Source organism: Chironomus tepperi, unplaced genomic scaffold (genome assembly GCF_022539635.2).
Source record: "Chironomus tepperi strain 1889 unplaced genomic scaffold, CSIRO-AGI_Ctep_v1 contig_486, whole genome shotgun sequence".
Classification (NCBI taxonomy): Eukaryota; Metazoa; Arthropoda; class Insecta; order Diptera; family Chironomidae; genus Chironomus; species Chironomus tepperi.
This window is the reverse complement of record NW_027226608.1, coordinates 472,351-488,073: the sequence shown is the minus strand read 5'-3', so window position 1 is coordinate 488,073 and position 15,723 is coordinate 472,351. Positions and strand designations below refer to the sequence as shown.

Sequence of the window (15,723 nt, the reverse complement as noted above, 5' to 3'; positions counted from 1 at the left end):
ACTTTTAAAAAAATTAGAAAATTTTAAAAAATTGAAAAGGTTTAAAAACAATAAGAATTTTAAAATATTTGAGTATTTGAAAATATTTAAAAAAAATTAAAAATAGTGAAAAATTGAAATTTTTAAAATTTGAAAATTTTAAAATAATTCAATTTTTGAGTTTTTTAATTCCTCAAACTTTTCAAATTTTTGCAAAATTCTTTAAATTTCTTAGTTTTTTAAATTTTAATAATTTTGCAATTTTAAATTTTTTAATTTTTGCAAATAAAATTTTAAATTCAAAAGTTTTAAAGAATTAAAAAAAAAATAAAAAATTTAAATTTTAATAAAAAAGTTCAAAAATTTGAAAATTAACAAAAGTATAATTTGCATCCCCCCTCCATTCACCCCTTTTAACCCCACCCAAAAAGGTACAGAAAATTTGTCATAAAACTTCCTAACGTGAATAGGTACTTAACATAAATGCTTATCATGTCTTGATCATATTTTTCGGAAGTGCTTTTTCTTGTTTTCTCAGTGGACAATTTTGGATGATTTGTTGTTGTTGGATATAGCTCAACATAAGCTCACTTTGTGCTGTCTTGTGTCTTGTGCCTTAAAAAATTCATTTTTTGATCCCCATTTTGATGGACGCTGACTGACTTTTTTTGTGTCAAATTTTTTAAAAATTGTTCACTGAGAATTTTTAACTTTTTTTTTTTAAATTTTTTAACCTCAAAAAAGCGACTTTTTGACATTTTTTTTTTAATTAAATTTTTTGTACACATTTTGCGCACATTTTTAATAAATTTAATGAACACTTATCAATATGATCTTGTTGCTGCTGCCTCATTAATCTCTTTATATAATTAAATTTCTCATTTTCTAAAAAGTCTTTGAAAATTTGTTGATCTAATTTGAAGTTTTTTAATTTGTCTTTTTTTTTGTCTCTTTGGCATTTTTTAAAGGAAGTTTTTTTAATTTTTTTACTTTTTTAAATGGAAGATTTTTCCAGTTTTTAACTGGTCTTTATGGATGTTTGCTGGTTATTTTGGTCACATAGGTTGGCACAGGGGCGTAGTCAGGATTTGTTTCTTTAAAGGGTCACTATACCCCCCTCTCTCTACCCCTTCCCTCTCAAGATGGGAAAAAGTCGTTAAAATTGCAAATTTTAGAGGAATTTTTGGAATTTTTTCGCAATAATCCATAGCAAATTTGAAGATTTTTGTTCCGAATAGGGGTTAGGAGGGTTGACCCCCCAACCCCTTTCCCCCATCCTGACTACGCCCCTGAATTGGCATGTGTATATATTTTTCTTCAATTTTTATTTTAATACTGCTTCTTTTGCTTTTGATTTTTTAATTATTTTGAGCAATATCCCAAATAACACAAGTCGGTTAGTTGATCCAAATTCCTGCACTGAACTCACATGACTCTGACTTACCGAATTTGATTCTGGCATGATATTCGATTTAAATCAATTGCTAGGGTCATGCATCGAGACAATATTGCACTTAGAATTGAGAATTGGCAAGCGATAACCAGCAATAGAGTCAGTTTTATCCAAAATTTGTGAAAGTTTATGATTCACAATTGATCTGTACGGTCAGCAATTAATTACATCAGAAGGAAGTAACTCTGACTTGATGCCGGACTCGATTCTTTTATGATACTAAATCCAGAGTCATTCAATTGATCTTAACTATGGAGTAATAAGATATTGAATTCAAAACTGGCATGGTACCGATTTTGAATCGAATGTAAAGCTTTGATAGAGCCACAGCAACTTGGCAACAATTTTCCGACTTGTGCTATTCGTGATTTGATTGATTTTATTGCATTTATTATTATTAATTTTTTTTTGTCGTTTTATTTTTTCAATTTTGAGATGAATTTCTTGATGATATTCCTAGATTTTTAAGCTTTTTCCTTCCAGGTCTATTCTAAATCGATACCCAGTAGTGGGCAACCTTTTTTCGTGTCTTGCCACACCTCTGTCCTCAACTTAGTTTCAGATTCAATAACACATTGTGAAGATATGGTCGAACATCTGGTCATAGACCAACTTGACTCCTGAACCCAGTCACAACTGTGCATACAGGTCAGATTCGATGAAAGTTGGTCTCAATATGGAGTCATACCAGTCTTAAACTGGATTTGTAGCCAATTCTTCAACGTGTGACTTTTGGCTTAGTGTCAATAGTTTGATTTAAGACTCAGAAATGACAGATTCAGTAAATTTGTATCCAAAATTGTCATGAACCCTAACAGACAAATATCATGCTTTTAAGAGCTTGCTCAGGAGCTTGCTACACTAGAATATACCAGTTAAGCAAGCACTTGAGCGTGTCCTCAGCTTACTCAGTTCTTGCGACCATCCTCTTTGCCTGCTATAGAACCTGAACCAAATCCCAGAATAACTCCCAAAGAAATCCATCTCAAAATTCCTCATTTAATCAACCTCATGTGCATTCCATTAAATTTATATCCATACTTACATGCTTAAACTTTCTTCATCTTTTCTCACTTCTTCAAAATTTTCAATCCAATTTTTTTTCATCTTTTTTTTTTCATCAATAAATTTTTAATAAATTTTTCTCATAAATTTTATGAAAAAATGTCTACAGAACTGCCACCAACTTCCTTTACATCCTCAAACTCGCAACAAAAACAACAATTGAAGCTCCAATAATCATCAAACTAGCACTTCCTCTACATCCACCCGATATCCACATACGATACTTAATATCAGGCAGAACCTTACTTTCATAAAATTCAAATAAGTCACGATAAGCACGTCTAATTTGCATCATACCAGTCACATTTGTACGATAAACAATTGGTAGATCAACAGCACGTGCAATCAGTTCCATTTGATGCTGTTCAACTTCATATTTTTGGAATATTTTAACCATCCATTGTCCTTCGTGCCTGTCGTCCATCTTATAGATGTCCTCAATCATTTCAAAATATTTACGGACCATATAGTCGTTCTTTGTGTACGGTTTGGCTTCATTGTGATACATGAGGAACATGACATAGTGTAGAAGCTCATGGACCATAATGCCGAGTGCTGTGTCACGTTCCTTTGGGTTGAGGATGTCCTTTGCGCCAATATAGACACGATTCTCTTTCTCGTTGGTTAGACCTGATGATGTATAGGACACAGGATTAAGTTTGAAGGTATAACGACTTGATAAGTCAATAATAATCTGTAAGTTGCTGCAACGTGCTGCATACTCAATAATTGGACCTGTCAGCTCATTCTTATGGATGTCAATAAATGCTGAGAATATTTCACGATTTGCAGTCGCACCGTCAACTTCCAGTGGATCGTAAGTGATTAAGGACCTAGCATGAAGCTTCGCGATGTAGTCCTCAGCTGGATGATGGATATACTTAAGGTTCAACTTCTGTAACTCGACAATTTCATCATCATTAAAGCTGTAAATGTGATTAACGATAGACCTTGCAGCACCATTGTCATATGGCATCATATGATTGGCATTAAGCAGTGCTATAATTTCGACATTCTTACTATAAACAGCTGTGACTATAGCCAGGATGTTGTCAACATCCCGCGCGTACCGAAGACGTCGATTTTCCTCAATAAAAGTCTCAATATTATCGAAATTTTTACCACGAATGTCATCATGCAGTTGCTGGATCTTCCGGATGTGCTCACTAAGTTCCTGCAATGCACGATTATTCCTCGCATTCTGTCTGACTGGAACTATCTCACCAAAATTGTCCGGGTACGGAAAGTCAGACTTAATAAGCAGCGTGAAGATGTCGTAGTGCTCATTCTGCCATGCCACAGTCGTTGCTGTATTATTTTCCCAGTCCATCTCGCCCATATAGTCAATTTCCAGCAGGAACTTGATGCCGTCAATATTTCCAGCTTCAGCTGCACGTGCCAGCAAGTCACGACACTTCCTGATCGGCTCAAATAAGCTTTTGGCAGCAAATCGGTTAGTGAAGTTAAATGGCAAGTCAAACAGCGCATACATCAGTTCCTTATTGAATTTTTCAGCTATACTTTTTGAATTTTTAGCTAAATAGTCACTGACGTTGAAATTAGGGACATAAGCGTTCAGCATACGGACACAAATTGAGCAATTGTAATTAATGGCAAATGTCATGATAATGTAGTAGTTAGTTCCATTCATGCCTCTATCTGAGGCATACCTAAGATAATACACAAGATTATCAGTTGTGAATTTATGCAGCAACATTTCCCGCAATCTCCTGGAGTTCAGCTTCTCCTCAAATGTCGCTGACTCAATTTTCGACTCACTATTAAGGTAGTAAATGATCTCAGCATCCTTGTTGTCCTTATTGCCACGTTCACGACCTGCTTTAAAGTGCAGAATTAATGGACGTTCCGATCGATTTAGGTATTTTTGCCATTTATTCTTAAACTTCCTTAGACCAGACTCTCGTACTTCCGCACTTATGATGAATGCCTTTGGAATTGTCTTAAGTCCTTCGATAAACTTCTCGTGACTTAATATTTCCATTGTCTCATTCATGGATGAGAATGATGGGGTCAAGGTGATTTGCTTGTGACGTAATGCGCTGCATGATGCATTAAGGAAATTGAGTGACTTGTCGTTGCATTGAAATGTAATTTTTGAGTAGATGTCGGATGACTTGAGGCTGCTTGTTAGTCGCTGTGCCTTACCGTCTGAATCTTTTGCTGATGTGACTAGTTCAAGGACATTAAGGAGGATCTGGAAGTAAAATTGATTAAATTTTAAGAATCAAGCTTAATTAATGTGAGGACTTACAAATAGAAATGTCCTAAGTCCACGACGCATACTTGATGACATGAAGATAGTCCACGGATATCCAATATTCAAACGTAAACAAATGCCAAACCCACTCTGAATAAATTTCACGTCCCTTTTTTTTTTGGTGCTGCTTAAAAAAAATTTTTCTTTTTTTTCCTTTAAAGATTTTCCAATTTTCGTCTCATTTCCCAGCCCCAGCTTCTGTCCTGACACACTTTTTGGCACTAAAGTTTCAGTTTCGTTCCTTCCTTTTTTGACTATGACTTAAATTTGTCACATTTGAGGATGAAAAAAATTAAATTTTTATTTGAAAATTTTTCTTTTCTAATTTTCCTTTCAGATTTTTTTTTGCAGACAGGGAAGAAGAGGATGTATGTGGATGTGGAACACGTGATTGGTGCGCATGCGGGGAGCTTTTGTTTATAAATTATGTGCGAGGACACTTTTTTTCGTGGGGACTTTTTTGCTGTGTGCGGGAAAATTTGAAAAAATTTGAAGAAAATTTTGACAATTTTGAATGAAAATTGGGAAATTGAGGGAAAAAATCGGGAAAATTGGGAAATTAAACTAAAAAATCCCAAAATTTGGGCAAAAAATTGAAAAAATTCAGCAAAAATGTGAAAAAAAATCGAACAAAAAATTGCAAAATTCTATGAAAAATTGGGAAAAATTAAGGAAAAATCCAAAAAAAAATGGAATAGGGTAAAAAATGTAATTTTTGGTCACTTTTTTTTGGTCATTTTTGAAAAAGGCATTTAGAAGCGTTTTCATGCCATGGTTTGTATAGAAGAGTTGTACAAGATCAAAAAATAAGAACTTCTGCATTAAAACTTTTGACTATTGGTCTTCCGTGTCCATCAAGTAGAACGGTGACCTAACGAGTTTAGTGAAACACTATATATGAGTTTTTTGTGCTAATTTGTGAAAACAAGAAAACAAATTTTTAAAAATTTGTGAAGGTTCCTGCACCGAGATATGAGCATTTAAAGATGCAATTTTTGACGTTCTGGAAGTCAACATGTAACTCCAACATAACAGCACCAAAAAATTTGAAACTTTGCTGTTATTTTGTGCAACCCATACCCAGTAAAATAAGCCAAAAAAATTTTTTCAAAAAAGTTCCGCTACAGAGTTATATCCATTTTTCGATTTAAGTGCCGAAAAAGTAGTGAAAAAATCGAAAAATTTTCACACTTTTTAATGTGAAATCTACAAACCTTCACCAAAATTCTTTAAATTTTGCCTGTTTTTTGTGCAAGAGTTACCTAACAAAATAAGCATAAAATAATTTTTGGATGTAGCTTATGTGGTAAGATATAGCCGTTTTCTCGTGCAACCTAAACTCAAAAAATTCAAAGTTTTTTACAATTTTGCATGGAAATTACGCAAGACTTTACCAAAATTATTGAAAATTCTCTTGAATATCGTGCATATATTAATTATCCATAAAAAGTTTAGTAAAATATAATTTTTTGATTATATATAGAAATATAGCCATTTTCCTCTCCAAGATAGTGAAAAAATAAGATTTTTTTTTAGATTTTTAGCTCTAACTTCAACAGGAAGTAATAAATTTTTTTGTAACTTTGTCTGATTTAATTGCAAACATTACTTAATAAAACAAAGCAAAAAGATTTTTTGAAAAAAAATTATTTGAAAAATAATGGCAATTTTTTTCTCTTATATGAAGGTGTAAAAAAGTATTAAAAATCTCTATTTTTTCATATTTTTAACTCTCAGAAATGCAAATCTTGATTAAAATTTATGAAACTTTTTTTGTTTCATTTAGTAATGATTGCAAATAAATCAGACAAAGTTACAAAAATTTTTGTTACTTCCTGTTGAAGTTAGAGCTAAAAATCTAAAAAAAAATCTTATTTTTTCACTATCTTGGAGAGGAAAATGGCTATATTTCTATATATAATCAAAAAATTATATTTTACTAAACTTTTTATGGATAATTAATATATGCACGATATTCAAGAGAATTTTCAATAATTTTGGTAAAGTCTTGCGTAATTTCCATGCAAAATTGTAAAAAACTTTGAATTTTTTGAGTTTAGGTTGCACGGGAAAACGGCTATATCTTACCACATAAGCTACATCCAAAAATTATTTTATGCTTATTTTGTTAGGTAACTCTTGCACAAAAAACAGGCAAAATTTAAAGAATTTTGGTGAAGGTTTGTAGATTTCACATTAAAAAGTGTGAAAATTTTTCGATTTTTTCACTACTTTTTCGGCACTTTAATCGAAAAATGGATATAACTCTGTAGCGGAACTTTTTTGAAAAAATTTTTTTGGCTTATTTTACTGGGTATGGGTTGCACAAAATAACAGCAAAGTTTCAAATTTTTTGGTGCTGTTATGTTGGAGTTACATGTTGACTTCCAGAACGTCAAAAATTGCATCTTTAAATGCTCATATCTCGGTGCAGGAACCTTCACAAAATTTTTAAAAGTTGTTTTCTTGTTTTCACAAATTAGCACAAAAAACCCATATATAGTGTTTCACTAAACTCGTTAGGTCACCGTTCTACTTGATGGACACTGGTCTTCCTGTAGTTTAAAATTTCCAAAAGAAAAAATTGGAAAAATGACCAAAATTTGGCCATTTTTTGTTACAGCCGCTTGCGTTAAAGGACTTGTTTTTCATAAACCAATAAGTATTTAAAAAGTTGCCTTTTATATCTCTTTATCATTCCTCATATTAATTTTTTCAAATGAATGAAGCACTTCTTCACAATTCATCATACAAAATGACCCATTTTCAAATGTAATTTTTGGTCAAAAAAAATGTAATTTTTGGTCACTTTTTACAAAAGTAAGCTATGAAAATTTGTGAATTTTTTTTCAACTTAATCTTAACTTTTTTGATGCAAATTTAAAGATTTAGGTCTAAATAAAGTGTGATTCAAATTTTATGGTTGTAGCTGCAGTGGAAAGGCATTAAATCATTAATTAAACTTTTCCAAAAATTCCTTCCATACAAAATTTTCAATGCATCCTGCGAAAAAAAAGTGACCAAAAATTACATTTTTTTTGACCAAAAATTACATTTTTTTGACCAAAAATTACATTTGACTTTAAAGCTGGTATATCTCGGATATGACAAGTCCAAAAATTCTGAATTTTTTTATGGTGAAAATATTCACAATATATGATAGTTTAAACCACTTTCAAATAATTTTAGACAAAACAGCGAAGAGAAATATGCATTTAAAGTGTCCAAAAATGAAAAATGACCAAAAATTACATTTTTTACCCTATTTTAAACAAAAATTAGAAAATTTGAACAAAAATTGGAAAAATTGAGCGAAAATTTGAGAAAATTGAACGAAATTCAGAATAAAATTGCAAATTTGGATCAAAAATTGGTAAAATTCCAAAAAATTGAAAAATTTTATCAAAGTTTTGTAAAATTAATCAAAAATTCACCCAAAAATTCCAAAAATCCCAAACATAAATCCACAAACTCAACTCAAAATCCATCCAACAAATTTCTCTCAATTTCCCATCCAATTTCTCTCTCAATTAATTCATCCATCTGATCTTGAACTTGAATTAAACACACAATTCTTAATAGATTTAATTGAGTAAATGTGCCGCGCATCGACATTCATTGAGTCATCATTGTCTAGTGCTCATATGCTCTCGTATAAGAATTACTCACAAGTACAATCAAGAATGTGCTAAAGTGTAATTCTTACGAAATATCGGAAATGTGCAATGTGGAGCACAAATAAATGAGGTTGATTGATGAACGCTGTTGACAACTTAATTGACATGAAAAAATTGATTGATGAGCTTGTAATTGGACAATTTATTGGATATGGTGAAGAAGAAGAAGAGTAATTAAGGATATTGCAGGGATTATTGGGGATTAAGGCCTTGACTCCCTCCACGACACTAATGGTTTGGAATTGAATTGACTGAAATTGTAAATTTTTCCAAATTTTGCTCAAATTTTCCAATTTTTAGAAATTTTTCCTGATTTTTTACAAATTTATGTTCAAATTTTGCAATTTTTTCACATTTTTGTTGAATCTTTTCAACTTTTTGTCCAAATTTTGGGACTTTTTAGCTTAATTTCCCCAATTTTTATCAAATTTTCAATTATTCGTCAAATTTTTTTTAACTTTTTCTTTAAATTTTTCCAAATTATTGTTGATTTTTTGCCAAATTGTCCCATTGTTTGCTTCAATTTTTCAACTTTTATGTAAGATTTTTCAACTTTTTGTTTAAAATTTCTGAAATTTTCTTCAATTTTTTTAAGTTTTTGTTAATTTTTTTGGAATTTTCGCTCAAATTTTTCACAGTTTTGTTTCAATTATTTGAATTTTCAACTTTTTCCAAAATGTTGTTAAATTTTTCGATGTTTTGTTCAAATTTTTAGCAAATTTTTCCAATTTTTTTCCAATTTTTTGCCAATTTTTTGGATTTTTTGCTTAGAATTCTGAATTTTTAATTAAAATTTCTAACTTTTTCTTCAAATTTTGTCAATTTTTGCTCAATTTTTTCAAATTTTGTATCAAATTTTGAAATTTTTTGTACAAATTTTGTCAATTTTTGCTCAATTTTCTCAAATTTTCCCTCAAATTTCTCAACTGTTTCCAAGTTTTACTCAACTTCACACACCCACGTGCTTCCTTACCACTTCATTCCCATGTTTTCTTCTTCCCATCCACTCTCTCATCCAATTTTACTCTCATTTCTCATTTCCCATATCTCAAAATTAGCTCTAAATTCTCCACAATTCCCACAAAAATCGTCTCTCAGTAAACAAAATTCAATACAAAAAACAACGACAACTAAAAAAGTAAAAAAAACTTTTTGTGTCTGCCTTAAATTCAGTTTAAATACAAATCTTGTGTCATCAACAAATTAGCTGCAATGACTGCTCGAATGCCTATTGACTTAGCGACTTTAACTGACGGTGAATTTAAGGAATTTATCGAGAAATTTGATGTGCTTTTTTTTGATTGTGATGGTAAGTAAATAGTGACTTTTTGGGTATTGATTAATTTGTGGATTTTTGTGATCAAAATTGACTTTTTTTTGGGAATTTTTATCACAATTTTTGACAAATTTTTCGACAATTTTTTGACAAAATAATTCAAAAAAATTACGAAAATAATTTTTTGCGCGACCTTCAGAATTCCATTTTTGGGCAATTAATCTCATTTAGAAAATTTGATAATAATTTTTTTTGATAACTTTATCTGCTTATTTACTCGGTTTTATGTTGATCATATAAGCTTGAGGTTCAGTTTTGAGAAAGTGTTGAGTTGTCTTGGGTACAAGTTAGATTAATGGGTGCAATCAGAGTTGGAAGGACCCCATTGATGCCTGACATTGGGGTCCAGTGACATATCCGACTTCCAGGAGCCTTGTCAACTCTGAAAGATGCCAAAATTTAGTTATATTTGGTAGATTTGTATCAAAAACAATCAGATCAATGAGATCCACAGTTGTCATAGGACAATTTGCGGCTAATAATCATTTAACGAGTAAAAGAGCGTCAGACAACTGCCCTTAGTTTACCTACAATTTATATTAGGGCGGCCATCTACTGTATTTTTGCTGGTACGCTGCTGTCCTTTACTATTTTACTGCTGTGTCTCGACAAAGCCTCAAAATGTCCCTATTTTTCAAGGAGTGTACAAATATATTGCTAAAATCCTCTGGCCATCCTAATTTATATTGAATTCAGCACCACTTTTTAGTAAATTCCCAAAAATATTGAACAATTTGACCCCAAACATGAAATTTTGACCCCCATAATCAAATATGAATAAAATGAATATTTAAAGAACATGCATCAATTAAGTGTTGACCCTGTGATCGAATTTATTAATAGAATAGTTTATGTTACGCTTGCTTAAAGGTTGTTGATGTTGAATCCAGCTGAGTGATTTTTCAGATGTATCAAATTTCAATGTTAATTAATCTATAACCACAAAGCAATAGAATATCAAAATTAAAGAATTATTGAATGAATTATTTAGATTCATTAAAATGCAAAGCTCAATCTGAGCTAAATCATTTACTGACTTTGCTTGGGGGTGTTCCTATCCGTCCGTATCAAGCCATTCGTGACTCTCCTTGTCACCTCCATTAAAAGCCTTTGACGAAACATCCAAACGATCCCATTGAATGATTAATTTTATGAAATTAAACATTGCTATTTTCATATCTTTCTTATCTTATCAATTTAACCATAAACAATATTAATATAAGCGTCAGAGTTGGAATTAGGGTTTAAGGCTCAAGTTGATGTCATAAAATCACGAAATATCCAAAAAAATTAGAATTAATTTCGTTATTATCAGAATTCGAGGTTCAAAACGGTAGCCACTGATGGAGCTGGTTTTAGGGGACATCTGAGGGAGGTCATGGATCACTTACTTCCATCACAGGACGTGATCCAGTCCTCAACTTCGAGATCTGATCCAATTAATTAATTAAATCCGAATTAAATTTTAAATTATTTGAATATTAATTTAAATCCATTTAAAACCTAACAAAACCCTCCATTTTCATTTTTAGGCGTCCTATGGTCATTCCGCACCCCATTCCCAGGCGCCTGTGAGTCAGTCAATGCCTTCAAGACTCTCGGCAAGCGTGTCTACTTAGTCACCAACAACAGTCAAACAACACGTGAAGAAATGCTTCAAAAATGTGAAAAAATTGGCTATAAAATCTCAATTGATGATGTTCTGACATCAACTTATGTTGCTGCACATTACTTAAAGCAGACTGGATTCGATAAAACACTTTATGCGATTGGACCGGAGCAGCTTGGCAAGGACTTGGATGATGTTGGCATTAAGCATATTGGAATTGGACCGGATGTTATTGAGGGACAACTTTATGAGCATATTTTGAAGAGATATAAGCTTGATGAGGATGTTGGTGCTGTTATGATATCATTTGATAGACATTTTTCATATATTAAGCTGTGTAAAGCCGTTAATTATTTAAAAAATGAAAATATTAAATATTATGCAACAAATGCTGATAATTGCTTTGATTTGCCGCAGTTTAACTTCTTGTTGCCGGAAGTTGGTGAGTGTTGAGAAATTAAAATTTCAAAAAACCGTTACAAAAATTCAAATTTCAAAAAACCGTTAAAAAAAATTAAAATTTTTCAATTCTAGGATGCTTAATAAAAGCCATCGAAGCAGCAACAAAGCGAACACCTGAAATTCTATCAAAACCATTTACTCACATTTGTAAAGTTGTGGCTGAGGATGCGCCACCGTTCGATGCCGGCCGTACCTTAGTCATCGGCGATACTTTGAGTTCCGACATGGCTTTTGGTAAGAATGCTGGATATTCGTCGCTGTTTGTGGAAACTGGAGTGTCGAAAATGGAGGAAATTAAGGAAATTGTTGAAAAAATCAATGGAGGTGATGACAGTGAGGAGCTTAAGAAGCTGATTCCTGATTATTGCATTTCTAGTTTGGATGAATTTTATAAGAAATTTAGTAAAATATTTTAAAAATTGAATAAAATTCAAAAATTTATTTTTTAATGAATAAATCCATCAAAATTTACATTTACATCCAAAATTGCGTGCATTTTAAAGCCATGAACTTTAATTTCAAGTTCACGTGAGAATTAATCATCAATTGTTCAATTTTGATCTTAATTTTTCGATATTTACAACTTGTAATCAGGTTTTCTGACTCAAAAATCTACAAAAATTAGAATATCAATTATGCTTCCATATTTTCACACAATTAGAATATCCACAAAATCTTTTTGATATAAAAGAGATGAAAAAAAGCAGTACAATCATCAGTTCAGCTTGATTGCTTCAGTTGTGCTTTCAATTTGCTTTCAATTTGTTCGGAAAAAAGGAAAATCTTAAACAGGATCAAAATGTTCTTGAAGTAAGCAATAGAACAGGAAATATCCAAGATAACCTAACAGAGACAACATATCAGAACCTAACAGGAATTACCTAATAGAATCCAACAGAGACAACATAGTAGAACCTAACAGAGACAACATAACAGAACCTAACAGAGACAACATAACAGAACCTAACAGAAACAACATAGTAGAACCTAACAGAGACTACATAGTAGAACCTAACAGAGACAACATAACAGAACCTAACAGAGACTACATAACAGAACCTAACAGAGACAACATAACAGAACCTAACAGAGACTACATAACAGAACCTAACAGAGACAACATAACAGAACCTAACAGAGACAACATAATAGAACCTAACAGAGACAACATAGTAGAAACCTAACCAAGACTATCCATTCCAGACTCCTCACAATCACCCTGCTTGCCGCCACCGCTACATCCCAGCTAACCCAAAACCAACAGCAAGAAGAAGAGAGAATCTTCAACATTTGGCTAAAGAAGTACGGAATCGAAGTTCCCCAAGAGAAGGACTTCAAGGCATGGAAGGCAAATGTCATCAAGAAGTACCGTGAAATTGAGACACACAATTCCGACTACCGTAAAGGCGTCGCACTCTTCGAACGTGAGATTAATCACTTGTCGCACTTGTCACCCGAAGAATTTAAGGCAACATTGATTGGATTTGATAAGCCAAAGGATGATTATGGCTTGTTGCCAGTTGTAACTGCTGAAGCAACCAAAGTCTTGCCTGACTATTGGAACTGGGCTGATAAGGGTGTCGTCCATAAAGTACAGCAACAAGGTGGCTGCGGAAGTTGTTATGTCTTTGCAACAATCGGTGTAATTGAGGCACATGCCTGCCTGTACAACAACATCTGTGATAAGCTATCAGAACAGGAAGGCTTGGAATGCAGCGACACTGGATGTAATGCTGGTAAGGATGAATACATCTACACATATACCCAAAAGAAGAATGGAGCCACGTACGGGAACTACACATATGAAGCTAAGCAAGTTAATTCATGTGATGCTGCTGATTCACGTCCACGTGTTCCTGGCACAAAAGTCACTGGATGGCAACGAATGCCACAAGATGCTGAAACAATCAGATTCTATCTTTACAATAATGGACCGATGTATGTCATCTTTGATATCCATGAGAACTTTAAGGAATATAAGAAAGGAATTTATTCGGTCGCTGAAGGTCCAGCATTGGGTTGTCATTGTGTACTGTTGGTTGGGTATGGAACTGAAAATGGTGTTGACTATTTCATCTATAAGAATTCATGGGGGTGAGTAGATGGTGTTTTTAATCATTAATATCCTAGATGAGGATGCTTTTGAGCGTTGGGCTCAGGTTACTTAGCTCTTGAGCATGCCAGAGTCTGATGCAGTGGTGGGCAACCTGTATGCCACGGCACAACCTTAGTGGGAAGCCTGAACCGAAACCGCACAGTTCATGGCGTTTCTAAGCATTTTGAGTGAACCGCAACACACAGGTTGACCACCACTGGTCTATTATATGAGAATAATCCAGAATTGGCAGGACTATAAAGTTGAGTCGACTACATTAAAGTCCAACTTCACTTTTTTTTGGGAGTCCAGACTCTGTGGACGCCACTGGAGTCCGAAAAAAGGAAGCACGTTTTTGGAGTTTGGACGACAGTAGAAACTACGAGAAGCCTTAATGGTGTCCGGACTGTGTCCAGACTGTAAATGCCTTTATGGATTCCAGACTTCACTAGAGACGCCGTCGTGGAGTCCGGACTCTTAAAGTCCTGCCTATTCTGGAATAATCAATAATTTTGTTTCAATTTTGCAGTCCATCATTCGGTGAGGGTGGCTACTTCCGTGTCAAGAGAGGTGAGAATATTGCAAATACTGAAGCATACTATCCATCATATCCAGTTATGGAAACATTGTCAAAGGCTTAAAGATACGATCAATAATGAAAGATTCTGTGATATAAAATAAAGTTTGGAGTTGAAGAATTTGTTGGAAATTTTGAAGAAATTTAAGGAAGTGATTTATTGTAGAAATTGTTAAATAAAAGTTCAATGTTTGGTTTGAGACATTTGGTTATGTTTTTATTGTGTTATAAGATATACACCCGAGGAGCACAAGTGGGTTAATTGATCTAGAATCCGGAACTAGCTCGGAATGACGAAGACATAGTGTTCGAGTCAAAACAAATCACGTAGCTAAAATTTCGAACAAGACAGTCAGTATTGGCAGGACTTTGGTTGTCCGGACTCTACTAAAGACGCCCTTTTTGGAGTCCGGACTCCATAAAAGGCATCTCAAGTAGAGTCCGGACTGCATAATGGTTTCTGGTAGCCTCCACTATCATCTGTACTTCGAAAAGTCCACTAATGTCCTACCAACTCCACATTACATTGCACTACTCGGGTATAATCCACTATCCAGTCTAATTCTCAGCCTTATCACACAATGCAGCACAACATCCAATACATATGAACATCACCAGTATGAAAATCACAGAAACCAAAAGGAATAAGCTGTTGAATGTGTTCCACATCTTTCCAGTCACTTCCGATTCGTAGTCATAAATTGTTCTGATTCTTGCATACTCATTTGGATTTGAAACTTCAACATCACTTAACTTTGTGTACTTTTTGATTTTTGCCATGTCTATGTCCACTGGAAATTCATCGTCGATGTTTAGGTCTCGGTTGTTGCTGTAAGCTGGTTCAAACTTGTTGGCACAGAGGAGAACGGAGATTAGGATGATTGAAATTTTTGTGCTGTAAGAATTGGAAATTTTAGGGAAATTTGTGATATTTTAGGGATGTAGGCAGGAATTTTGGAGAATTTGTGAATTTTTTAGGTTAGACAATGCTGTCGAAAGTCCAATTTGACCCACAAGTCCCCCCATAGCTACGTTATTAAGCCTAAAGTATCAACCTACCAGTAAAACTTCATGATGGTGTCTTCTTCTTCTACTTTGATCACGTCTACGTCTTATCACGACAAATCAAACTTTTGATATGAATATCAGAATTGACACTTTGGAGACTTTATATAGCAAAATTTGCATATAC

At 33.2% G+C, this 15,723-nt stretch overlaps 3 protein-coding genes across 3 annotated transcripts; 2 read left to right on the top strand and 1 right to left on the bottom strand.

Moving 5' to 3' along the window:
* Positions 1–403: 403 nt before the first annotated feature.
* LOC139099847 (uncharacterized) lies at positions 404–5,100 on the bottom strand. The gene is made up of 2 exons (XM_070652390.1): positions 4,770–5,100; positions 404–4,712 (listed from the first exon to the last, which is right to left on the bottom strand). Exons 1-2 carry the CDS (start codon positions 4,809–4,811, stop codon positions 2,625–2,627), a joined length of 2,130 nt encoding a protein of 709 aa, XP_070508491.1. The 5' UTR covers positions 4,812–5,100; the 3' UTR covers positions 404–2,624.
* Positions 5,101–9,582: 4,482 nt separating this feature from the next.
* On the top strand, positions 9,583–12,316 carry LOC139099811 (uncharacterized). Its single transcript, XM_070652341.1, has 3 exons — positions 9,583–9,761; positions 11,321–11,839; positions 11,932–12,316. Exons 1-3 carry the CDS (start codon positions 9,665–9,667, stop codon positions 12,273–12,275), a joined length of 960 nt encoding a protein of 319 aa, XP_070508442.1. The 5' UTR covers positions 9,583–9,664; the 3' UTR covers positions 12,276–12,316.
* A 342-nt stretch (positions 12,317–12,658) lies between these two features.
* On the top strand, positions 12,659–14,595 carry LOC139099742 (uncharacterized). Its single transcript, XM_070652256.1, has 3 exons — positions 12,659–12,669; positions 13,063–13,953; positions 14,484–14,595. Exons 1-3 carry the CDS (start codon positions 12,659–12,661, stop codon positions 14,593–14,595), a joined length of 1,014 nt encoding a protein of 337 aa, XP_070508357.1.
* Positions 14,596–15,723: the final 1,128 nt, after the last annotated feature.

Bases quoted from the DNA above. Each gene is read 5' to 3' on its own strand.
- LOC139099847 (XM_070652390.1), bottom strand. From the start codon at position 4,811: ATGTCATCAAGTATGCGTCGTGGACTTAGGACATTTCTATTT. The intron at 4,713-4,769 runs GTAAGTCCTCAC...TTTTACTTCCAG, and splicing joins GACTTAGGACATTTCTATTT to ATCCTCCTTAATGTCCTTGA.
- LOC139099811 (XM_070652341.1), top strand. From the start codon at position 9,665: ATGACTGCTCGAATGCCTATTGACTTAGCGACTTTAACTGACGGTGAA. The intron at 9,762-11,320 runs GTAAGTAAATAG...TTTCATTTTTAG, and splicing joins GCTTTTTTTTGATTGTGATG to GCGTCCTATGGTCATTCCGC. The intron at 11,840-11,931 runs GTGAGTGTTGAG...TTTCAATTCTAG, and splicing joins CTTCTTGTTGCCGGAAGTTG to GATGCTTAATAAAAGCCATC.
- LOC139099742 (XM_070652256.1), top strand. The intron at 13,954-14,483 runs GTGAGTAGATGG...TCAATTTTGCAG, and splicing joins ATCTATAAGAATTCATGGGG to TCCATCATTCGGTGAGGGTG.